Source organism: Pinus tabuliformis, chromosome 9, assembly GCF_031772625.1.
Source record: "Pinus tabuliformis cultivar Carrire ecotype Pingquan chromosome 9, CPIR1, whole genome shotgun sequence".
Taxonomy (NCBI): Eukaryota; Viridiplantae; Streptophyta; class Pinopsida; order Pinales; family Pinaceae; genus Pinus; species Pinus tabuliformis.
This window is the reverse complement of record NC_142307.1, coordinates 992,293,724-992,316,558: the sequence shown is the minus strand read 5'-3', so window position 1 is coordinate 992,316,558 and position 22,835 is coordinate 992,293,724. Positions and strand designations below refer to the sequence as shown.

General features: G+C 40.3%; 1 protein-coding gene across 1 annotated transcript in view; it reads right to left on the bottom strand.

Moving 5' to 3' along the window:
• Positions 1–5,898: 5,898 nt before the first annotated feature.
• Positions 5,899–22,835, bottom strand: part of LOC149152062 (cysteine-rich receptor-like protein kinase 15) — a 63,370-nt gene continuing 46,433 nt past the window's right edge. The window contains exons 9-10 of the mRNA XM_089443360.1: positions 6,787–7,062; positions 5,899–6,177 (exon numbers count right to left, since the gene is read on the bottom strand). Coding sequence (XP_089299486.1) covers positions 5,899–6,177; positions 6,787–7,062 — 555 coding nt within the window. The remainder of the gene's footprint in view (positions 6,178–6,786; positions 7,063–22,835) is intronic.

Here is a 22,835-nt window from a genome sequence, read left to right as displayed (position 1 = left end):
CTTAGTTAAGAGGAAAAGAAAGAGATAAAATTCAAGGCTTTAAAATGTTCTTAAAGGGAAACTCACGATTTGGTCTAGAAGATACTAACAGGATGTTATAAGATCATGGGCAATCAATTTATTAAGACGCATAAATGGACTCATGCTCTTTCATGTTTTAAGAGTCGAGAAAGAAACAAATATGACTCTATCAGTTTCGATTGGAAACAAGCTCGAAAGGACAAGTGCTCGAATGATCTTTTAAGTTCAATGAGTCAAAAATATCAAATGACTGCTCTAGATGGTCTAGGTAAAAAGGATTACCAGGCAACCGTGAACTACAGAATACTTCTCGGCGAACCAAGAAGTAAGAGCAGACAATCTCCCCAAATGCTCTGGTCGGTGTATCACCTTTGTAAGGCGGCCAACTCAACTTCCTATGGATGAAGGATTGCAGCCTAGAGGGGTCTCCTGTTATATACTGGATGGTACGAGGAGCACAAATCTGTACTAGCAATGTCTAGTGCCGAAGATAACGACAATTGTTGGGTTTAAAGACGTCGGAACATATCTCTAACCTCGACCTTCTAGATCTAATTGTTAGATTTCAAATGCGCCTTAGGTTAATTGAGTTCATTTCAAGTTTATCTTGACTTATTTCTCAATTTTCAGGCCTTAGCGTTGTGACTTGAAAAACCCTAAATGAAACTAAATGAGACAAGACCCTTTCAATTCGATGAATTGTCTACACTAGAGAGGGTAGAAAACACACAATCAAATGCAAACAACCAAGAAACTGAAAGAAAAATGATTTTCCATTACTTCACTTTTTGAAAAAATAAACTAGTGAAAAATACATTCCAATTACTAATTTCCTGACAAGCACATTTCTAACAGTCCTTTCGAAAGAAAAAATAGTTCTTTTTATTTTCAAATGCCAATGCAATCCCAGTCTTCAATTATGCTAACTAGCGTAGCATATTGATGCAGCAAACTAGAATTTTATACTTTTCATGAAACGACGAAACGAATTTTCTCATACAACACTTCAATGGAAAAAATTTCGAGACAATTAGCTCTTCAAGCAAATGAAAACATGATAAGAGAAACTCTTTCAAACTAATGAAACACCAACTTTACCAAAAGCAAGACAAGCAATGTGATCCATGCCCGAAAAAAAACGTTTAGACAAGCAAACGAAAACTTTTCAAACTTGTGTAATGGAGGTCAAAGTCGTAGCACGACTACAAATGAAATGCGAGTAAATGCACCAACAACGTGCCTCACTGAGTTCACAATCAGTTGAATGGATGACAATCTAGATGCCCTAGTGCCACTAACCATCCAATGACCTAAGAAATCAAGAGGAAAGATGAAAAATCAACAAGCAAACAAACAAAATGAAAAGAAGCTTTCTAGTCAGGGAGAAGACAGTCTAAAAGGCTTACAGGGTTGAAATCATGAGAGAAAAACACACCTACCAAGATTTTTCAAACCCTAATATTCACTTACAAGCATCGGTGCAACTACATAACCGACAACAAGTGCCAGAACGGGGTCGGTGTGACTGTTTCTCAGCATATCGCGCTCATCAACATGACTGTCAAAAAATTAAGCGTGCTGAGCGAGGAAGCTAAGGAAAAAAAAAAAATGGGACCAGACTTGCTACTATGAATTTCAAACTCAGACCAGTAAGCAAAGGAAAACAAAATTAACCAAAGGGAAATGGCGAAACTAGAAAATTTCACACAAAACCATGAAATTCCAAGCAAACAAACAGAAGGATTGGGCCCCCAGCGAAGTCGCCAATTTCTGGTGAAGTAAAATTATGAGTGTAGACACAAACAATTCCTATAGCTTGATAATGGGTCTAGCCCCAACTGATACATTCTATGGAATATTTCCTTAGGTTAGAACCAATTAAGAGGGCCTACATCTTAGTGTGCTTATCTTGTTTGATGATGTCCTTGCTTGCTTGATCCAGCTATCTCTTGTTTCCTTCTTCGAACACCTGAAACAAGTAAACAACAGTAAACAACAACCGTGATAATAGAAAAATTGTAATTCAACCTACTTAACAAGTCAAGAAACGTTAAGCCATAAACATGTAAGATGATACATTATGTAGGAAATCAGTCGATAGTTGCATATATATTGAATCAAGAAGAGATTACAACCATTGTCTTGACGTTGTTGTTCTCCTCTGACAAAACCAGGTTCCCACACACTTCCATTAGCATTCCATGATGGCCTCAAAAATGATATTTTTAAGGCTCTTCCCTTTAGGCTTAACACTAAACCAAATTCACACTTCTCCCTCACACAACTAGAGAGCTACAGCTATGAATACCTTTCCATTTACTCCAAACTTAATTAGCACTAGCACACCAACATTAACACTAGCTTGTGCTTGGGAAAAATGGAGGTTTATATAGTATGAATGAATGGGATATGGATCCTCTTCTCATGGGAGAAGGTATTAGCTCCTGAGGTAGTTCCATCCTTCTAGGGAAAAGGAGGCCAAACTGACATCCTCGACCCCATCCGACCAAACCATTTACCAGACTTCCATTACAAAGTTTCTGGAGCTGGAAGATTTAGCTTCTTATTTAAAAAGTTTCCATAAGAGGATCGGCATGACTGGAACAAAGCTCATTTGCTCTGGTTGGTGCTAGGGATAGTGTTAATCGCTGCATATCGGCACGAGGAGGACAAAGGTCATTAGCATCAGTATTGTAAACTGGAAAAAAACAGAAGATTTTAGGGAAATGGTGCAAAAGGGAATTGTTCTGATCCTGAAGAGGGACACAATGGGAGTTTCTTCATGAAGGGAAAGCATGTAGGGTTCACTTTAGAGGTCCTCCAAGATCAAGGAATGGGGAGTATAGGGACAGTGATAAAATTTTGTTTAACAGGTCCTGACCGAGGTTCAGAGTTACGTTTGCCAAACAAATCCCTACACTACTGGCCCTTTTGGCATCAACCCGTGAAGCGCAGACTGAAGTCTCACCCAAAGTAGTATGGGGGGATGCTAGAACAAAGTTTCTACACCCAAATATGAGCGTGATGTCACTTTATTCCATAATCATGAGTTCACACAGATCGATAAGACTTTAAGGCTTATCGATATAACTTCCTTTAACTAACCTCTAGACCTTCGCGAAGGTCTACAACTGTCTTTCGCAAACTCTAAACAGGTGAATCGACCTTTTATGTGCCTCTATGATTACTCCTAATTCCATATTTACCCAGATCGGCTTAAGTGTTTAATAAATTCCACATACAATAATATATTTTTTGCATAAATAGTTATTATTACTTGAATTCATATGACAATGTAAATCATGTATATCACGCATCAATACAATATTAATTCATAAACCCATAATTCATCATAACATAATAGCACATTCATTCATAACAAAAGGAAATAGATAAACACGGGAATTTCTGGAATAATCTCTTTATTAATAATTCAGTTCTGCTTACAGACTCAAGACTTCCCTACGCACTTAGCTACATGGGTCGGTGCACTCACCTGCGGACTCTACTCTAGGCCTCTGTACACATAGCTGCAGAGCCTCTCTTCTACTCTAATACTTCTTCGCTCTTACTCTTACTGAACCATTACATTCATCTTCATCATTCGTTCCATGCCTTGGACTCTCTAAGACTCTCTTACTTATACAATCCCATGGTCTTCGGACCATGGGTGGATCTACAAAAGCCGACAAAACTTACATAAAACAAGGGTAAAACCCTTTATGACACTTTACTATCTACGTGCTCCGCGACCACATCTTGTAGAAACTTTATATTCTTTACAACAAAACTTGGGCTTTTTGCCCCAAAACTTGGGATTTTGCCCCAAAATTGACCCTAGGGGAGCCTATCCCAACAAGTGGCCAACACAAATATCAGGACTCGCCCTCGAGTCACTCTGCTGGTGTGGAGATCTTACTGTAAAGACCTCCCAACTCTACTTGCACCACTGCTACCTCAGCCACACTCTACGTGGTTGTCTGTATGATCTACTCCACTAGCTACTCTATTGTTGGTCTTGCATTGTCTTCCTTGATCTTCTGTTTTGTTCTATGTAGGATAGCCAACTTCTCATCAATGTTGGTGGAGATAACATAGGCCTCATCCAGCCAAGGCCCCGATCTAGCCTTAAGGACCACCTCTTTCCTCTACGCTGCTTCCACCTATTCAAGCAACTGTTTTGCTCATGCAACTTGGCCAATCGCTGTGCTATAGATATGGTGTGCGTCGTCGCTCTTGCTTCATCATACCGTTGCTACAATTCACAGGCTTCTTTATTTAACCTCTGTAGGTTAGGATCTTCCTGCAGCTCCATGACTACCTCCATGGATTACTCAAGAAGCGCAGTGCAATCCACCACCACGACATCCACTACTGTGACACCATCCTTTACAACAACTTTGCATTGTGCTCTGACCTCTAGAGGAGTTGAAGGCTATGACTTCAACTCTAGCTCTATAATTTTCAGGTTCAATTCAAACTGAAACTTGGCCACTTCTGTCTTCACGTCGTGCACACCTGAAACCAACTTCTAGATCTTCGCCTCCAATGGTGCTTCCTCAGGATATGCATTTTAGGGACTGTTCTGCATGCCTCAACCACCACGGCTACAATGCATTCATTTTGTGCCTAAAATTTCTTCCATGCTTCCATTGCTATTGTTTTATACATGAACATTTGTTCATTATTGGCTTTTTATTCGTTGAACATGCTCAACACGCGCTTCTCTCGAGCCTTAACCTCTGTTATCACTTCGTCTTGTAGTGTGTGAAGGAACTCACTGGGGAGCGCAGCCAGGTTGAGACCAATATTCTTCAAGGAGCTGACAATGGCCTTGTCTATAGCTACCTCTACACTCAAGGCTCCATCAGGAAACGTGACTACTTAGAGATCCATTCACTGAACAATCTCTGCTACTTGAGCGGTCCCCCATGCTAGACTGGTTGATGCAGCGCTGCTCTGTCTTGCACCTACCTGGATTCTGGATGTTTGGATCTGCAGGTCATGCAAATCCTTTTGTATGCTGCTCATTGCCTGCTTCTTTTGTTGCTCAAAATGTTGTAGCATTTCTGTTGTTATATCCTGTACCTTGTCACTTATTTCATCCAAGTCGTCATCCATCAAGGTAATCAGATCTAGCGATGACTTGGTGGATTTCAACTTATTTCGCTTTCCTTCCTTTTCCTACTCCCTATAATGCTTCACTCAAAAGGGAGTGTTCTCCTGCTGGTCTCCACCGCCCTGCTCTGACCGCTCTTCTTCCTTTGTTTGAGGCGAAGGAGACTTTTGACTTCTTTTGGAGTTGCTCTCTTCCTACTCTGCATGTTCCTTTGTGGCGCGCTCTGCTTCTACCTGGGCTTTCTCCTTAGCCTATTTCTTCCTATTCTCAGCCAACTGCTGAACCTTTTGTATGGCATCTTCCTTTTTCCTTTTCTCCACTAACTTTCTAGTCTCGGCAGCCACATCGAATGCAAAATACCACTCTGTTGGCCAACGCATGATGGCCTCTACAACAACATCATCTATAACCAAGTAGGGTAAGTTGAAACATTTCTGCTCATGGTCCTTTCGCACCCAGTTGTAGACATGGTGGAATTCCGCTTTGAACTCTATATTACCCAAAAGTTTCTCGAACATGGTTGATGAAAACTGTGGCTTTTGTTTGATGGCCATGCAAATTCTCACCTCCATCAACACCCAAAAAAAATTACTCTCTGTGACCTGCACAGCATCTTCGGTGGCCCATAGAGATGCAAACTTTGCCGCTTCTAGTAAATCCTTCTCTACAGGAGGAAACTGGTTTTCCTCCGACAACTCCCACATAATGAGCACAATTGACAGCAACAACCACGAATAGTGAAAGGTCTTACTATCATCCTATGCCTCTCTGCAGTTCGCAAGGAACTCGCTACACAAGTAGCACACCCATTTGGACTGTACGCCCTCCACACACTGAGCTGCTAATAAAACCACTGGTGCTGGCACCTCATCCACGCAACACTTTCTCATTACCTTGCCAGCCAAAATTTTCTTGGCAACCTTCACTTCAGGGTCAGTAATGCTGGTAATCAAATACCCGCGTGGTTTTTTGAGAAGTTTAAACTTGTCCTTCGTCTTCTCAACAAGGTCAGGCTCGCTCGTCTTTCTGCCAAACTCCTTGGCCAGATTCAGTCCAGAATGTGGTAATAATGTGATCCAATGGATCAAAATATCGGTGATGGGAATCAGCTCGTTTAGCAACAAGCACCCGTCATGCACCAGGCACAACAATTGCTTAATGACAATCAAATTTATCGCGACGCGGTGGTAGTGGGGCACTCACAACAAGTTCAACAACCATGACTTGTGTACCACATGAATCCATTCCTCCAGATCCAATGCAGTGACACCAGACTCTTTGTAGAAAACCCTCTTCATGAAGGTCTTTGTGGCAAGGTGGGGAAACCACTTGTGGTCTGCCAAATCCCAAACTTCCAGTTTCAAGTGAAGAATTCGTGACAAGAGTAGAACTTCAAAAGTTATATTCTCCAGCAACAGGGGTGTGTTGAGGAATTTTCCCTCATCTGGGTCCTTCGGGACCTTTACTTTACCCTTGCGCGGAGGGATATACTCTGGCAACCTAGAAATAGGGTCCACCCCCTCAACGTCGATATCTTTCGCGCCTTCCTCTACCTCTAGATCCACCACTTTCCCCTTCTCCTTCATGCTTATATTTTCTTTTATCTGAGCCTATGTAGCTGCATGTTTCCTCGGTGACCCATGCACCGGCATCGACTTCTTTTGTCTATCCTTCTTGGGCTTAGGGACCTCTCTCATTGGCATAGGCTTTAGCCTAGGTGACCTCAACGCCATAGGAACTATTGTTAGAACCTCCATACTTATCACTTCTGAAGCAGCTCGCTCAGAGGCGATCGATCCTCCAGTGCTTGCAGTTTCTGTGGGACCTAGTCCTAACATGATATCACGAATAAGCTTTTTGTATGATTCGGGATACTGATCGAACACGGGGCTTGCGAACAACTCCTCAAAGAACTCACAGTTCTTGCACAAGAGAAAACACAACAAAGAAATTCTCAGAATGCAAAGTGTTTCTCACTAGATGGCCACACATATTTTATAGGTGAATTCGAATTCAAATTCGACCGTTCCCCCAAAAAATTTTCCATAAATGCGAGATTAGCAGCAGATTTCCAAATATTTCACTCTTGAATTCAGTGTTAGATGCCTTAAATGCCACCCCCCACTCCTTTTAACTGTCTCCTAGCAGTCAAATCATGAAGAGTGACGGTAACAATCACTTTTTGGTTGCGTTGCGTAGTCTCCACCCTTATAGCGTAGCTCCCTTCGCACTCCTTCTGGAACTGTGATATCCTCCTATTTCACGTAGACCTCTTATCACAGAGCTCTACAACATGGGCAGTGTAGTTCATAGTCCCACGCCTCCTTGCAGCCGTCTAGAGCACTAAGACTGTGCTACCATCATGTAGTCATTAGGCCAGATCCCAGGTGTATGGCATCAATCAACTTCCATTTACCTTTCCCAAAAATGGATCTCCATTCAATTTCACACGCTGAACTGCTCCACCATCGGTAATCTCTTTAATCACATATGGCCCCAGCCAGTGCATCTGAAATTTTCCTGGAATCTTATCAAAATTACTATCATATAATAAAACTAAATTTTTTACCCTGAAGGTGCGTAGTTTGATGTGATGATCATCCTAAGCTTTTTTACTTTCCTTCTAAACCTATTGATGGAATCCAGACAAAAATCTATCTTCCTCGAGCTTTTTCAGCTGCGTGAGCCATTATTCTAAGGCTCCACGGTCTGCAATCCCTGTGAGTGCCACTATGCATAGACTAGGCACGATATACTCCATAGGCATCACAACCTCTATGGCATAGACCATCCTAAATGGTGTATAACCAGTAAGCTTCTTACAGGTAGTTCTATAAGCCCATAACACAGCTGGTATGCACATGTCCCAATCATTCCTTTACGCATTACAAACCTTTGTCAGTGTGTTCTCCAATATCTTAATAAACACCTCAACCATCCCATTGGCTTGAGGATGATATGGCGTACTCTTCTGGTGATAAACCTAGAACTCCTTTGTCAGCGCGTTGATTGTTTCATTGATGAAGTGTGTACCGCGATCGCTCATTACAAAATTCAGGAAACGAAACCTAGTCCACACATACTCAAACATAAATTTTGTTACTATTGCACCTGTACAGTCCTTTGTAAGTTGTGCCTCCATCCATCTAGTCAGATATTCGATCGCATTGATGATATACTATGCACCGGTCTTCTTCCCTAGAGGTTGAATCAGTCCTACAAAATCAATTGCTGATTTCTCAAATGGTTGCAATGATACCTATGGATTCAAAGGCAGTTCATCTCGCCGCGATGGTCTACCAGTTCTTTGACATGCATTTCATGCCCTATAGTATGCTTTGGAATCCTTAGGCAATGTTGACCACCACAACCCAGCATGTAAAATTTTCTACACTGTTTCTTTTCCTACATAATGGCCTCCTGCAGCTCCTCCATGAGCTTCAACAAGGATACTATTTCGTTCAAAATCAGGCACATAACATCGCCGTATTTTGTTTGATCCCATCTTATACAAGTGGCCTGCAATCAAAGAAAAGTGTCGCGCGCACCAATAATTCCTTCTTTTGTTAACTAGTGTGTCCCTCTGGAGCCATTCCTATAGTCATGAAGTGGATAATGTCTGCAAAATGATTGTCTACTATGCGCACCACAATGGGATGCGTATTAGGCAGCCCTTCTTCTAAATTGGTAGGATCCTCTCCTATTTCAATGCACGACAGATGTTTTGGCCTTGCATTCAATCACCTTAGCTTCACAATTACTTCGAAATCTTACTCCTAGAACAACAGAAGCCATCTACATATATTCCCCCACAACATAGGCTTGTTGACTAGGTACTTTAATGTAGAATGGTTTGTATACATCTTAAAGTGCCCACCTAGCAAGTAATGTCTGAATTTTTGGAGCACGTACACCATGGCCAACCCTTCGCGCTTTGTCGTCGAGTAATTATTTTCAGCCTTACACAGATTCCTTCTTGCAAATGCTATAGGGTGATCCAATTCTCCTTCACAGCCTATGTCAGCACTGCTCCTAGTGCAATGCATGAAGCATCCAAATGCACATGAAACTCCTTCTTCCAATCCGGGAAGACTAGGATCGGTGCGGTGACCATCTTCTCCTTCAATACATCTAGACTCCGCTGACATTCTTCATCCCAACAGAATGTAGCGTCCTTCTTCAATATTTTTTCCATTGGCGCAGTAATCTGAGCATAACTCTTGATGAACTTTTGATAGTATCCAGTATGACCCAGCATTGAGCGCAATTTTTTAACACTTCTTCATGCCTACAAATTAATTATGACCGCGATCTTAGCAGGGTCCACCATTAATCCTTGTCTGCACACTACATGACCTAGAAAGATTTTGAAAGGGACGCAAAATAAGCACTTCTTCAAGTTTAACGCAATCTAATACCTTTGGCACGTATCCAGCATCAATCGTAAACTAGCTACATGGCGTTTTACTAGTCCGAACACTATCCAATCATCAAAATATACCTCCAAAAACTTGTGAATGAAATCTTTGAACGCCACAATGACTACATGCAAGAAGATTTCCGGAACATACTTCAGTCCAAAGGGCATTACTGTATACTGAAAGCATCCTGACTCAGTCGTGAAGGTAGTCTTACTCCTTTCTGCTAGTGTGATCTTTATATGATGGTATCCAGAGAACCCATCAGTGAATGAATAGGCCTCCTACCCACCAACATTATCTAGTGCTACATCTGTAAACGGAGTTGGAAAAGGATCATGAAAACAAGCATCGTTCAACTTGCTGAGATCTACGCAAATTCTTATTTCATTCTTCTGCTTCTTTTCCTGAAATACCATTGGACTCACCCAATCAGATTCCTCCATTGGTTCAATAATACCTGCTGCAAGCATCTTATCCAACTCTAAGCGGACTGTTTCCTTGTACTTGGGATTAAGGCGATATGGCCTCTGTTTAATAGGCTTCCAATCTAGTTTCAAAGTTATTTTCATCACTCCCAAATTGTAGATTTTAACCCTGTATAGAAATTACCTGCATACGAATTCTAAAACACAGAAAATAAACAATGCGAAAGCACAACACATAAAACACATATACACAGAGATTTTCCCCTGGATCCCAAAACCGGGACTACGAGCTTGATTTTTCATTATGTTCCTTTCAATGTTACAATACATATTTATATATGCCGAAGCATCCAATACCATGGACCGAAAACCATTGCATCCAAAACCATGGACTAAAAACCATAGGTAGGTTCGCCCAACCTAATATAGGGTCCCAAAAAAAAAAAATCATGGGGCACTGTCCCAGACCCCGTAGAGGGGGATACCCGCCCCCCTCAAACCCCCCGGATAGGGGGGGTTGCCGCCCCCCTTGTGACCCCCCTGCTGCGCAATTGGCGCAACAAAGGGGGGGCTCCCCCCCCCCCCCTAACCCCCTGGTTCACTACATAGGTTAGTCGTGGAAAGAATATAACACAACCCAACATTTTCCCACTTGTTGTTTTCTTTCCACAGGGGGCCACAGGAAAGATTTACTCATTTTTCCAGCCCTGAAACTCCCATTGTTTATCTACACCAGGAGAACTTCTCAGAGCTCACAAATTTTGTCAATTCATCTGCAGTATTCTTCAAAGTGTCCACCTTTACCAACAACAACTTTTTGTCTTCTATCATATACCTCACAAAGTGATACTGAACATCAATGTGCTTTGTCTTTGAATGATAAGTAGGGTTCTTTGCCAAGAAAATTTCACTTTGGTTGTCACAGTCTATCCCTATAGCTTCCTGTACTAACCCCATACTTGAAAACAATCTTTGCAACCAAACTGCTTCCTTGCTTGCATGAGTGGCTGCCATGTATTCTGCCTCTGTAGTTGATAGTGCCACTACAGATTGTTTCTTACTCATCCAACTGACTGCACCTTCAAATAGGTTAAACACATACCCACTTGTAGATCTTCTCTGATCCAAATCTCCAACCCAGTCTGCATCAACAAATCCACGAATATCCAACACTCTGTCCAATCCTGGTCTTCCTTGGTAGCACAAACCATAATCACTAGTGCCACGCAAATACCTAAAAACCCACTTCACTGTTGTCCAATGCTCTTTCCCTGGTTTTGACATAAACCTGCTCAATACTCCCACTGCATGTGCAATGTCTGGTCTAGTACATACCATTGCATACATCAGGCTACTGACTGCACTTGCATATGGAACACGGGACATGTCCTCTTCCTCTTCTTGTGCCTTGGGACACTGTTCAACAGATAACTTTACACCTACAGGAATAGGAACCTTCACCGGTTTACTATCCTGCATATTAAACCTCTGTAGTATTGTCTTGACATACTTCCTCTGGTTTAAACAGAGCTTCCTCTTTTCCCGATCTCTTTTAATTTCCATGCCTAAAATATAGTTTGCAGCACCAATATCTTTCATGTCGAATTTGGAGGACAATTGGGTCTTCAATTCCTGGATAATTTCTTTGTCATTTCCAACCAACAACGTATCATCCACATACAAGACCAGATAAATAACACGGTCACCAATTAATTTAAAATACACACAGTGATCTGCTTTACTTCTGGTGAAGCCAAGTCCCCGTATAAATGTATCAAATTTCTGATACCACATCCTTGGTGATTGTTTTAACCCATACAGAGACTTCTTTAACTTGCATACCAGTTCTTTCTTACCCTTCACCGCAAAGCCTTAAGGTTGCTTCATGTAGATTTCCTCTTCCAGATCCCCGTGAAGAAATGTTGTCTTCACATCCATCTGTTCTACCTCAAAATCAAAAGCAATAGCAACAGATAAAAGTAATATAATAGAAGTTACCTTGGCAACAGGAGAAAAAATATCACCAAAATCAATTCCCGGCACCTGGGAATAACCTTTTGCTACCAACCGAGCTTTGTATTTCTCCACCTTTCCTTCTGCATTTGTCTTCTTCTTGAACACCCATTTGCTGCCAATGGGTTTCCTTCTAGCCGGCATCTCCACCATATCCCAAGCCTCATTTTTGTGAAAATATGCCATTTCATCAACCATAGCCTCTTTCCAGAGTTTTCCATCCTCTGAATCTACTGCTTCCTTCACATTTCTGGGATCATCATCAGTGATAGATAAAGAAAAATTTGAATAGAAAGCAGATGGACTATACATTTCTAGTTGCCTTCTTTCTCGAACTAATCTTCTGACACCCGGAGTTTGTGGCTCTTCATCTTCTGATTCCTCCTCTGTTGTAGAGTCTGATTCTTCCTCCTTTAGCTCAAACTCTATCTTCTGAGGTTCCTTTGATTGGACTTCATGTTTAATAACATCTTTTACCTCTCTGAACATCACATCTCAGCTGTACACAACCTTCCTTGTTATTGGGTTCCAAAGCTTATAACCCTTTAAACCATCCTTATACCTAATAAAGATGCACTTTTCAGATTTACTATCCAACTTGGTTCGTTTCTCCTTTGGAACGTGTACATATGCATCACATCCAAATACCCTTAGATGTGAAAGAGAGGGCTTCTTACCAGTTCATACCTCTTGTGGAGTCTTATCCTCCAACGCTGATGAAGGTGACCTGTAGACCAGGTAACATACTATCTCCACCACCTCTACCCAGAATTCCTGTCCTAACCCAGCACCACTGAGCATGCTTCTTGACCTTTCCATCAACGTCTTGTTCATTCTTTCTGCAACTCCATTTTGTTGAGGTGTATATGGAGTAGTCTTTTTTCATGCTATACCACACTTCTTACACAATTATTCAAATTCCTTACTGCAAAACTCTCCACCATTATCTGTCCTCAGCACCTTTATCTTCTTCTCTATCTGGTTTTCCACCAGAGCCTTAAATTCTTTAAACCTGTCAAAGACTTTAGATTTCTTCTTAAGGAAATATATCCATGTATTCCTTGAGAAGTCATCTATAAATGATACATAGTACACAAACTTACCTAGTGATGGAACCTTCACAGGTCCAAACACATCACTGTGCACAAGCTCTAATATTTGTTTCGCCGTCTTACCACTAGAGGGGAAACTCACCCGATTATGCTTCCCATATACACAATTTTCACAGAAATTAAAATCCAGAGAGCTATTACTCATACCTTCTACCATACCTCTACCATGAAGTATTCGAAGGCCCTTCTCTCCAATATGTCCAAGCCTTTGATGCCACAGCATGGTCTTCTCTCCAGAGACCACTAGATTTTCTACTCCACTTTCAGGAACCATAGAACTGTTGCACCCATCAACAACAATGCTACCTTGCAGCTTGTACAGAGTTCCAGTCTGAACTCCCCACAACAATACCAGTGCTCCCCAAACCATCTTACAGGTATCCTTCTCGAACACTTTTTTTACACCTGCATCATCCAGCTTGCTTATAGAAATCAGATTTCTGGCTAATGCAGGAATATGCACAACACGCAGAAGTGTTCTAACCCTTCCACCTTGCAACTTCAACTTTACTTTTCCGCGACCAATGATTCTAGCCTTCCTATCATCCCCTAAGAAGACATCACCACCATCGTATTTATCATACTCGTAGAACCACTCTCTATGGGGAGTGAAGTGAAAGGATGCACCTAAGTCAATCAACCATGCCTCATGATCTACATGTGTACTTGAAGCAGCCAAGTACACATCCCACCTTCATCTAAGATGGTTTTCGCCTCTGTATAAGAAGCATCAGCAGATCCCTTTCCTTTGTCAGGAGATTTAGATTTATATTCCCTTTTGTAGTGCCCTTCCTTTCCGAATTTCCAGCACACCACCTTTACAGGTTTTCCTGGAGATTTAGATCTCCCTCTAGATTTATATCTCCCACTCGATGACTTATTTTTGTTTCTGTTCTGGGATTGTCCTCATACAGACAAGGCATCACCATTCTGGATCTCTATTATTTTCCGTCTCATCTCCTCTGTCAGCAAGGATGAGACTATTTCATCAAACTACAAGGCAGTTGCATTGCTACCTATTGCAATAACTAGACTATCCCACGAATCTAGTAGAGAACACAACAAACTAATGCACTTATCTTCATCTGAAATTTTAATATCAATAGATGCTAACTGACTTACCACAGTATTAAATGCATTCAAATTCTCTGTCACCAAGTCTCCATCTTTCATCCTCAGGTTATACAGCTTTTTCCACAGGAACAATTTATTCACCAGAGACTTAGATTGGTACAAGGTCCCTAACTTGTCCCACAAAGCCTTCGCTGTAGCTTCCCCTGATACATTCAGCAATACTGAATCTGAGACACACAATCGTATTGTTCTCTTTTCCTTCCGATCCAACTTCTTCCATTCTTCATCAGACCCTCCCATTGGTTTAGTACCTGGATCTACCGCAATCCACTGATCTTTGTCCACCAATAGATCCTCCATCTTGAGTTTCCACAACTCAAAACTCAGACCATTAAATTTCTCAATCTCTATCTTTCCACTACTCGCCATCTTCTTTCACCACCAGAATCGATCTCATAGATCTCCCACTGAACAGGGTCTACCACAGGCCCGAGCAAAAACCCTCAGCAACAAAGGCGTCCCCTTGAAGCCAAAATAACTCTGATACCAAATGTAGGTTTTAACCCCGTACAGAAATTACCTGCATACGAATTCTAAAACACGGAAAATAAACAATGCGAGAGAACAACACATAAAAGACATATACACAGAGATTTTCCCCTGGATCCCGAAACCGGGACTACCAACTTGATTTTTCATTATGTTCCTTTCAATGTTAAAATACATATTTATACATGCCGAAGCATCCAATACCATGGACCGAAAACCATCGCATCCAAAACCATATACTAAAAACCATAGGTAGGTTTGCCCAACCTAATATAGGGTCCAACTCAAACCCCCCGGACAAGGGGGTCTATCGCCCCCCATGTGACCCCCCTGCTGTGCAATCGGCGCAACGAAGCGGGGGCTCTGCCCCCCCTCTAACCCCCCAGTTCACTACAGAGGTTAGTCGTGGAAAGAATATAACACAACCTAACAAAAATCGCCTATGATGCCTTTTAAGTCTAAAAACTTTGTGGGAAACAGATGCTAATATTTGCGGAGCAACTCAACCACCTTATCCACCGTAGCATCATCCTAGTAGTATCCTATCTTTGAAAATTTCAGCTCCGCCTCTGTGCCAATGTTCACTTGCCTGGTTTTTAGTGGCGCGGTGATATCTGGATTGTCTATCTGTGGTCCCTCAACTTCGTTTGCCTTCAGCCTCTGGGATATTAATGTTGCTTGGATCACTTTCTTCTTCTTCAGTAGTCACATTGTAACACTCCAGTGCATGGCACAGCTGGGTGGTCCAATCTGGTTGAATCAAATCCAAGGGATCCTGCAGTATTCTGAAGATCATTGCCTTGACCTCATGCAACACTTCATCAATGCATTCGAATCCATACTCAAAGCTGAATATCATCAAGAATCCCTGTCTCAAAATATCCCACTCGTCAGTGTCGTGGTGGAGCTCTGTTTCCAGGTACCAATTCATTAGTATTACATCCAAAGTGTGACAGAACAAATGCACCCACTCTGGTTGCAGCTCTGCTTCGTAAGTGTTAAACCATTTTTCTAAGTGATCGCGCGGATCACTCCTCCCATCATATTTCTCTGTCAATCACACTTCTAGGAGACCAAACCACAACCTCATCATTCTTCGCTATTCATGCCATCCATCAAAACTATCTTTTTGTGCACCCCACAATATTGCAGGTGTAGCACGTAGTGCCAAATCTAGTGCTTGGAAGTGATGCTTCGCACACACTTCCCTTTAAAATGCATCAAAAAATTTATCTACGTTAGTTAGATCATCATAATAAGGAAAACTCCTTACCTCTGACAATACACAACATAGCGATTTAGTCATCATGTTACAACGCAGCATAGACACTTCATACAACCTATTCTACTAGTGTTCCAACTCCTCATCTGAATATGACATGCAAGAACTTTCACGGTCCCATGTAATGCATCCATCTGCTGTCGAATTCACCCAATATTGGTCTCACATTGTTATTTTGTAGATTTGTTCCAAATCATCATCACTTTTGTAATCACGAATGGGTTCAGTATAGCACGGTCCTTCTGCGGGGTCCAAAGGAACTACTACACAGAGCAATTTCCTCTCAAATGACATTTTCCGCTTCTTCAAATTGATTACCCCATTCATGTCAATAGCCCAATCGATCCAAAGGAGTGCGGGGTAGGGATTTTTGTCATCGACAATCTTTATCACTTCAAAATCAGCCAATGCACTCACGTCTTCAATATCTACTGTCACTCCCTGCAATCTTCCCATGGGGATAATCTTTTATTGATTTTCCATCCTCAATTGAATCGAAGACCACTGCAGCATAGGTCTCCCCAATTTTTCCCATTTCTGTTTAGGAAATACGTTCACATCCGAACCCAAATCCAGAATAACTTGATCCATTTCATACTCTCCTATTTGCACAATGAGAATCATCTCATGCCCTGTTCTTCCTTATGCTTACCAATTTTCTTGACTACGCGAGGTCCTATAGGAGCATTTTCTTTACTGAGACATCTATTTATCAACTCATGTAACCCTTTCATGACCTTGCTATCATGAAGCAGCTTCATACAGGTCTCCAAAAAGGTAGTAATCATGTACGGGTCCATTTCTTCAGACATCTGATCCTGACTTCCTGAGGTAGAGGCCTTACTGAAGATTTTCTTCACTTCCATGAATATTTCTTTTGCATGCTCCAAATCAAACCCAACCTCTTTTTCTAGAGCCTTGCGAACCCACTCACCTTCTTCAGGTTGCTTTCCTTTATCTTCGCAAGTCGTCATTCCACTCCACAACATGATATTTACATTAGGATCCTCTTCGCAGGGTTCATCCCTCATCATTTGCAAGTTCTGGGTAGGCAGCTGAGGCTTTGCCCTCTTCCCCTGCATTTTAGCTATCAATACAGGGAAATCTTCTATCGCCTGATCAAACTGAGTGCAGTATCAGCACGACAGGCACATTGGGCTTGTACACTCCCATGCATAGTGTCCTAACATCTAGACCTTCGCAAACGTCTACGACTGTCTTTCATGGATCCTAACCAAGTGAATCAACCTCTTACATGCATATGTGATTACTCCTAATTTCGTATTTACCCAAGTCGTCTTAAGTGTTTAAGAAATTCTGCATACAATAAGATATTCTTCGCATAAATAGTTACTATTACTTGTGTTCATATGACAATGTAAATCATTAAGCAAAGTCTTTTAGTATAAACCACATAAGAGAATTTTTTGGCATCAATACAAGAATTTCTGGAATAGTCTCTTTATTAATATTTCAGTTCCGCTTACAGACTCAAGACTTCCTTGCTCACTCTGCTACAGGGGTCCGCGCACTCAACTAGGAACTCTACTCTGGGCCTCTGCACACATAGCTGCAGAGCCTCTCTTCTACTCTAAGATGTATTTTCTCTTACTCTTACTAACCCATTACATTCATCTTCATCATTTGTTCCATGCCTTAGACTCTCTAAGACTCTCTTACTTATACAATCCCATCGTTCGTGGACCATGGGTGGATCTACAAAAGCCAACACAACTTACATAAAAGAAGGGTAAAACCCTTTATGACACTTTACTATCTACGAGCTCCATGATCACATCTTGTGGAGACTTTACATTCTTTACAACAAAACTTGGGTTTTTTGCCCCAAAACTTGGGCTTTTGCCCCAAAATTTACCCTAGGGGACCCTGTCCCAACAACTTGTGCATAAAAATTGCATTAAAGGAGCTGAGAGGGGTCTCCCTTTGTAAAAACCATCCATACGCTTTTTATAGTTAGTATGAATCTTTACTAGAAGTTGAGTAGTCTTCAAATCACCAACCACATCCAATATAAAGGTACCAACCCCTACAATACAAATGATGTCTCCAAATAAGGTGTAGTCAATACCAATAATATCATCTTTTGAATCTATTACAATATGATTTACAAATTATGTTTCCATACATGTGTGAAAGAAACAATCCATATGGTTAGCAAAAGGAAGTCTTTTTGAAGACCTCAAGAAACCCCCTTGAAGGAGACAAGAAGGGTTTGAAACCATATAATACAAGTTGATCTATGAACCTTAGCTCTGCATCCCTGAGGAGAAAAGCTATGAGTTAATAATCTGACATATCAGTTAAATCACCCTAAAAATATTGTTTCCATACATATGTGAAAGAAAAAATCCATCAGGTTAGCAAAATCAAGTCTTTTTGAAGACCTAAAGAAAACCCATTGAAGGGGACAATAAGGGTTTGAAACCATAAAATATAAGTTGGTCTATGAACCCTAGTTCTGTGGCCCTTACGAGAAATGTTATTAGTCAATAGTGTGACAAATCAATTAAATAATCAAAAAAAAATCTTTCCAAGTAATCCTCTGGATCAAATATTAGAAGTAAGCCCCTCCAGAGGAGCTATAGAAGAGATCCATGTTCTTCTCAATAAATTGGTATGTGGAAAATGTAGATTAGGTCATTTGAAGACTATTTAAGTAGTTTCCATTACAACAACATTTTCTACTATAAGATTTGATCCAGGATTGTTATTGTCAATACTGTAGGCTTTTCTTGGTTTTGTAATATCTTCTGGCCTTTGCCAAAATTAATGGTTTAGTTACCATCACCAACCTAAGAAAAAAATCCAGGAATGGAGATGTTCTAAAAAAAGAATAAACTTCTAGATCATTTAGAGCTTTGACCAGAGAAGTAAATACATGACTCGATGGTTTAAGAAGGGGTTTATGGTGTTTAACACAACAATGTAGGGAAGGGCTATATCTCTCTCTTGTGTGAGACTTTTAGAAACTATTATAGCATGGCACACTGCAATCAGGAAATAAATGGTAAGGATCGACCCAACTGTATGGAAGGAAATAACCAAAATTGGTTAAATGAAAGGAGTGTTAGAACATACCCCTACTCATTAGATGTAAACTGCAAGAGAAACATCAATCTGGCTCAGATTATGCCTATGATACCATTGGTACTAGTTCCTTGAAAATTAAGGAGAAATTTAATTAATTAAGAATGGCGAATTAGGAAATTTTCAATAACTAGTATCCGAGCCAAGGGACAACAGATAGATGATGGGGTAGTGTGAGGTGCACCAATTGAGAAAAGGTATATGTGATACAACTACTAAGGTATGAACTATTGTGAATCTATCAAATTCCCAAACAATGGGACACCACTTATCAATCTAGCAAACTAGGCTTGTAGCCCTATATAAAAGAACCCTTAGAAAATGGTGCATCTCTCAAATGCAAAAATATAGCCATTAAACCATTAAAAAAAAGGTCAAAACCACACAATATAACCATGAATAAAATGACACAAGGCCACCAATAGAGCCTCCATGGAATAACCCTTGGAAAGATCTGATAAGAACCAAAATGATCGTGAAGCCGCAACCATGGCCACCACAATGCAAGCCAACAACGCGCACTAGTAAATAAGCAAAGAAAATGGACAATAGGGCACATGGCATCACGACATCCTTCACACAAGCGAAGCCCATCCCTGATTGTCTCCATCATATTGTGCCCAGCAGTAGCTAACCAACACGACAACCCATTGAGGATAAAATTTCATCGACAATGGCATTAAAAGGCACAAATGAATTTTCCAATGCCTCCTTGTTGTCTATATCTCTCACCAAAGAAGAGGAGTCTAATATCCTCTTCTGCAACAAATAACAATTGTCATTGTCCTCGCCACCCACCAAAACAAACCTCACAACCTTTTTCATCTTCACCATGTCCAAACCTACAACCAAATCCACCTCCTATGACCACATTACATTGGATAACTCCTCCTCATGCCACCATTCTGATAAACTATTAAAGCCTAATAACCCTTGACCCTCTCAGAAGACCCTTGCAAACTCCTCTGAATTCACATCTAATTTGAAACATTGTAAAAAGGTATTGCTAGTGTATAATCTTCTCCCTCATGTGGTCGTTCGAACTCATAACATCCTTTCAAGTGGTGAGATAAGCAACCATCAATGTGTTTGCGATTTAGATTACCCTTGTCTTTTCATTACTAAATAGTCAATACTACTTCATGCCTATTTTAGTAGATATCCCATAGTTTTACCAAATACTCATTTTAATACCTCCAAAACCTATAACCCTCTACCCAAAATCCCCACCCCAAATACCTATAATATATTGTCTCTATTTTTCACAATTTTAAAACCCCCTTTATGAAAGAACATGATAATTAATAAAGTGAAGCCCCTATGGCTTACGGGTGTGCTCATGAAACAAGTAAATAAAAAGAAAGACTTCATATTGGAAATGTTGACACCTAATCTTTGGGATTAGGAAAAATTAGGTAAATAAAGGAAGTTAGAAGACGAAGAGATATTGGACGATGAAACCCAATAATCTCCCTCTCCTTGTATATATATGCATATTCTATCTTAATGCAAAACACAATTTGATTCGAAGTTACAAACCTGGCCTGACCTGGTATTAGAGAAACATGCCCCAATTCAGCTCTATGATCCTATAACTCCTATTCACTACCATATTCCCTACAATTATTTCTTGCCATATTCTATCCCTCTCCTCTATATATATCTATGCACTTATTCCGAGCCTGTGACCTTGGAGTATATTCCCTATGAGTTCATTTGAAGTCTTGAGAGTACTGTTGAATTTTGCTTGGAATCCCTAAAAAAAATTGATTGATTCTTTTAATGGTGCATGCTCTCTTGCAACAACGTTGATTTGCTGCATGCAAACCCTGCATTGAAATGTGTTGGATTGGTATCCATTGGAATGTGAGCAGTTAAAAATGAACATTGTTATAAAATATTTGTGGCATATATATTACATTGTTCATAATCCCTACTAATCGTTAGCATTGTTTAAGTTCTAAATAATCTTGCAAGTCATGTGTATGGATGGTTGGATGGTTGTTTAAATGTTGTGATGAGTCCTTTTTAATGGTCATGAACCATGATTTTTGGTGCATTCAATGCTCTTTTTGTTGGAACTATGTTGTTGTGTGTTGAATGCATTGAATATTGTGCACTATTGGGATGTGTTTGATATTGGATGAATGCTACCTGCTTGGTATCGTTGCAATTTTTTTAAGGATTGAATTCTACCTAACCTTGAGAGGTAACACGTAGGGATCAAGCTTGTGTTCCCTCGATCCCTGTAGAGCCTGTGGTGCATTGATTTGATCGAGCTATGAATTGACTAGTGCATTTCAACTATGCATATGTTGCATTGAATTTTCTAGAGAACAAAACGCTGCATTGAGTTGGAGACTCTTCATCTAGACATCGATGAACAATGGTTTGTTGGAATGCTACCCATATAATTTGTGTTGATGTCTAGCTAGTTAATTGGTTCATCACAATGTGTTGGTTCATCATTGTGTGTTGTTTGGTATCATAACTTTATTGCAACGGTGGGCTACCTATGGAAGTAACATTGAACAATCCTTCATTAAACATGGTAAAACATCTAGTAAAGGGAAAGGTAACACACATAAATTCACTCATTATGTTGTGGCACATTGCAATATTAGAGTAACTGAACAATTATCTAATGCTTCACTTGCTTCATGGAAGTATGCGTAGTTGTATGATTAGGGAGAAACATGCCACATGACTTTTAAAAGATATTTCTTTGAAGAATTCACTGATAATGTTGATGGAGGAATATACTTTGTAGACAAGTCAAAACTCAAGCCATTAGAGCTTGGCACCATGAGGCTCAAATTTCCTGGACTTCCGTACTTTCTTCTACATGATGTTTTATACCTCTTAGATTTGAGGAGAAACTTGTTGTCTTTGGTCTACAACTACCAGCAAGGACACTCCATTCATATATTTGATGGCGAGGTTGAGGTTAGAAAAGCATTATATCACTCACTCATCATGACTAGGATAGAAGAAGAAATACTTCTGAATCTACAAGGAACCTCTGCTCGTGCACAAAAATTTTCATACAGTTATCACTATGATGAAGGTACACTTCCATCAAGTCTTTTATGGCATGCTACATTTGGACATCTGAACTATGACAACCTTCATTTGTTGAATAAAAATGGTGTTACTGGTTTGTCAACTATTCCTAGGAAACTTAAGAAATGTGATGCTCGTATCTTAGGAAAACACAACAAACAATAATTTCATGATTCTCATTCCAGAGCACACGGAAAGATTTAACTCATTAATTCTGATTTGTGTGGACCTATGTATATTCCTTTTACAAATGGAAATATAAATATGATGAAATTTATTAATGACTACACCAGAATGTGTTGGGCTTATTTATTGAAGAACAAATATGAAGCATTTGAAACATTTAAGAACATTTATGCATGGATTGAAAATGATGCACAATCTCATATTGGCTCTATTTTCACTGATAATGGAAATGAATATACTTGAAATGAATTTGAAAACTATCTTTGCTGATATGGGATCAAACATAAAATAATCGTGCCTTATAATCCCCGACATAATGAGTAGCTGAAAGATGAATACAACAATCTTAAATATGGTATGTTCAATGATGTTTTTCAAGAATGTTAAGTTGATGTTTTGGGCTGATGTGGTTCTATTTGAGAATAGGGTTCCATCTCATGCTATCATAAAAAAGACTCCCTA